This window comes from Buceros rhinoceros, unplaced genomic scaffold (genome assembly GCF_000710305.1).
Source record: "Buceros rhinoceros silvestris isolate BGI_N320 unplaced genomic scaffold, ASM71030v1 scaffold29862, whole genome shotgun sequence".
NCBI classification, from domain to species: domain Eukaryota; kingdom Metazoa; phylum Chordata; class Aves; order Bucerotiformes; family Bucerotidae; genus Buceros; species Buceros rhinoceros.
Window position 1 is genome coordinate 1 of NW_010399936.1, and position 4,054 is coordinate 4,054.

The 4,054-nt window shown below is 47.5% G+C and overlaps 1 protein-coding gene across 1 annotated transcript; it reads right to left on the reverse strand.

Moving 5' to 3' along the window:
• Positions 1 to 1,100: 1,100 nt before the first annotated feature.
• On the reverse strand, positions 1,101 to 3,545 carry GOLGA7 (golgin A7; the record flags this gene model as incomplete). Its single annotated transcript, XM_010131683.1, has 4 exons — positions 1,101 to 1,294; positions 2,555 to 2,618; positions 2,943 to 3,044; positions 3,393 to 3,545. Coding segments are annotated over 3 exons (303 nt in total), but the record flags the coding sequence as incomplete, so codon positions are not given.
• Positions 3,546 to 4,054: the final 509 nt, after the last annotated feature.

The following is a 4,054-nucleotide window of genomic DNA, read 5'->3' on the forward strand; positions in this document are numbered from 1 at the left end:
TGCGGGCAGCGCAGCGCAGCCCCAGCGCAGCGCAGACACTCGGGACACAGACACGGTGTAAGAAAAGGTTTACTGATCCATCGGCACTGCTGCCCCCAGCAACAGACGGGAAAGGCAAACACTGTTACAGCTTAGAAAAAACCCGAGTTCTATACAAGTAAAACATTAAACAAATCTCAAAAAAACAGATCAGTGGCCGAGTCACAAGCCTGGAGCTTCAGACCCAGTGTTAGCACCTACGGAACCACCAGCGGCAACACACTCCTGCTCTGCCGAAGACTCTGAATTCCTTCCACCACCGGACAGCGACACTCGGAACCTAAGCCAGGACGTCCTGGCTTAGAAAGGGAAAGGGACAGAAGAGAAATACGGAGCCAGCTTGGTTCGTAGGAACTTCACTCCCGCAGGTACTGCTGAGTGCATGGGGGACGCTAAGAAATGCAGTTCTACTTTTCAAGAGTGCGCCAGCAGACAGAGTTAAGGAACCATCTCACACGACACCTAATGGTTTGTTAGGTCAATGTTTTCCTATAAATTATATATAGTAAATCAAAGAAGAAACAGTTTTACACTTCACATATTGATCAGAGTAGGGTGGGAATCGTTACGTTTATTGGTTCAGCATCCATTTTATTCTACTGGCTGTTCCAGGAATGAATAAACCCCCTCTTCTGGTGAGCACTGACGGATGCAGTGACAGCACACACACAGCAGCGGAAAACACACCAGGATTAAAGTCCGGCTATTCCTCCCCCTTCTAGGAACAACCGACACACTAAAACAGGGGACACTTTGCCTTCTGGTTTTCCACAAGAATCAGCACAGGAAACGTAACACGCTCATTGCCTTGAGTCGCTTCTCGCCCCCTCGCTCCAGTATGAACTGGGGGGAAAGGCCTCGTTTCTGGAAAACTCCCAATGCAGCTTTCCAAAGCGCGACTGATATCAGAAGGGTTTAAGAACTGGGGAGGAACAGCACTGCACTTGGTGACTAAAACTAGACTTCCGTCAGGCCAAGGGCCCCGTCTCTTTCAGAAGAGTAAGTAGCTTTATCGCTTCTTCTTGAAAAAACAAAACAAAAAAACCCTCCAAAACCAAACCCTGAAAAGAGATCTCATTGCTGAAAAGTTTGCCACAAAATGGATGCTGACCCGCTCGGTCACCCCACGTGGAGCAGTGTTAGGAAGTTAGTCCGTGTAGTAGATGGCACCGTGGATCTGGCAGCCGAGAGAGGAATGATGCTCTAAAGTAGGAGGTAGGGGAACTTTCACACAGCAAGTCCACTGTCGAGCCATCTGCTAGAAAAGAAGATTCACGTTGTTAGAAACTATTACTAAAGCCAGCAAAACCCTACCCAGCCCTTCACAAAGCTACGAGCCAGAGCTGTTTAGAAACAGGTAACGCATCAGCAAGAACCTTCACCCAGCTGCTTCACCAGAACTTGCCATGGTCTGCTCCAGCAGATTCATCTGGTTGCTACGACTGTAAACACGGGTCAGTCGTAAGCGGACAACCAAGAGAGAAATCCTGGAGACACGCAGCAGAGGCGGGTTAGGAAAAGCACCGACAGAATTCGGTAGTACTGCCAAGTGTAGTAACTTGCATTTTCCCTTTAGGCTGTAAGATTTGACTCGCAGAATATGCCACGTTCTAAGATCCAGGACAGCAGATAAGATATTCTGCATTTATACAGGATCTCATCGAATGTTTCTGGGCAGAAGAGGTTTGGAAGAATCCCACCACTTGGCACAGTGTCACCCCAGGTAGCAGCAGTTCACTGGTCAGTCCCTTCTGGAACAGACGAGCTGCCAGTCCATAGTGCGCAGCAGTGACCCTTCGGTATACTTCAGACCCAGAGGTGAAATATAATTGATTTGTCCGGGATTCTGGGGCTAATAATATTGACTTCAGGCAAAATATAAGGAGATGCCTAACATGCTGTAGTTATAACCTTGACTTCACAAGTGCTTGAAACACGGAAGCTTTTAAAACAGACCCTGGTGTGAGGTACCAGGGAAAACACGGCAAGGAAAAGCTGCATCTTTCACAGCAGCAGAGCAAGAGCAGCACCACCAGCAACTGGCCTTGAATAGTTCCCTCACACGATACCAGTATGAGAACTGCTTGGAAACCCGAAGAAGCATTTAAATAGTGACCCACTGCGAAGTCTAGATTTAAGGGTTAGTCTTAAGCTTGTCCGCTTGGAACCCTGGGACGGAAAGAATTCTTGAGAGTAAGAAGAGATTCTTTTGCCTGCAGAACTGAGAATAACTTTGGACATACTACAGCACAGTTAGGTTTATGCCCATTTACACAACCAGACCTGAATTTCTCTGGAGGTAAAGCTGGTACCACCTGATGAGTATTAACATCAGTGGCATAATGCCAGGTATTGGTATTTCTACCTATTCAGAAAAGCTTGTCCAGACGACTCGGGTGAACAGCCTTCGATTACAGGCAGCAGCGGGATAAACATTCTGTCTCGGTATGACCGAATCTGCCCCTCTGAGCACAGAAAACAGGCTGAGATTGTCTAGGATAAGGTTAACGGGTACCTGAGACTCCACAGTTTTATCTTCCACTGGTCATACCTCTGTCTTCATAAATGGTAATTTCAATCTGCACAGAACAGCTGTTAGGGAAACAGACTACAAAAAGATTATGAAAACATAACAAAAAAATAACCCAAAAGCAGGAAACCAGTAATGCATTAGAACTTTGGTCTTTCAGCTTCAGACCTGCCATTTCAGAGCTACAGAGCAAAGAGGGCAGCACACGTAAGAGCTGCCCTGCCAGGTCAGAGGCAGGCCTGGCGCAGGATGCTCTGACAACGGGAGCTCAAGACGCCCTCCCTGTGCGGGGGTTTGTGAGCCTGCCAGATTTCAGGAAAGGCTGTGACAATAATTAATGCTAACGGGGCAAGACAAAACCACAGAAGGATACAACTCTTAGTCCTCTTTCAATGGGGTCTGTCAGGAGGAGGCCCTGAGGAGCGTAGATCTTCTCATTCTGTTCCTGAATGAACTTGGCAATTTTCTTTAGAACCTGGTAACAGAGCAGCACAGAAGTCACAGTCCTTCCGTCAGGTTTCCCTACTCTAGAGTCAGAGCCCCAGCAGCCTCAAAGGAACAGCATTGTTAGGGGAACCCAGCACACTCCTAGAGACAGAACTTGCCCGAGTCCTCTGCAGTACGAGCACCTCCGAGTAGCACCACTGTGCTACTCAAACTAACACCAACAAGGAGCCTGATGTACACGTGAACTCTCTGCAGGAAGAGCCTACGTAGAATTTGTACAACGGTGCAAGTCACAGAAAACCCACCGAGAAACCAGTCTTTGACGAAGTCAGAGACATAGTGCCTTCCCCTGACAAGGTAAACAAGAGAAGCGCACCTTTTCGTAATGTGTTTCCATGCACAGGAAGATGGTGTAGGCAGTCAGACAGGCGAGACACCCTTCAAGGTAAGATTGGCCCCCAAGTTTTTCAGCTTCTGCGTAGAGGTTATTCAGCGTTCGGACCGTTTCTTCAAACTGCTGCCTATCAATCTGCAAGAGAAGTCAAGCTTAGCTGTCATGTCCCACACACCTCGGAACTCACCGACGTTTCCAAGTATCCACCTCTGTTTATCGCCTGTGTTTAGCACCAAAGTCTGAAGGACACTTTGAGTTACAGACCTGTGACTCTCCGTTAAATACCTGCCAAGCGATTAGCCCAAGTCTGAATTCCAACACAAGGTAAACACAAAGCAATTAAGAGTAACTAAACCAATGTGCAATTCAAGAAGAAAAGCAAGCTGAACTGACAAAGAGATCTGCTAGATTAAAACCGGCAGCTAAGGAGGGGATCGATAGGGTTAGCTCTTATCAACAATGCAGTGCTGGTCAAAGGAGCTCCCAACAAACAAAGCAACAGGGAAGAGAAGGGCAGTGAGAAAAAGAAAAGGCATTAGCAAGGAGTGTTTGTTTTGCTATATTACATCTGACAGATGGCAGCTAAGGAGGGGATCGACAGGGTTAGCTCTTCTTATCAACAATGCAGTGCTGGTCAAAGGAGC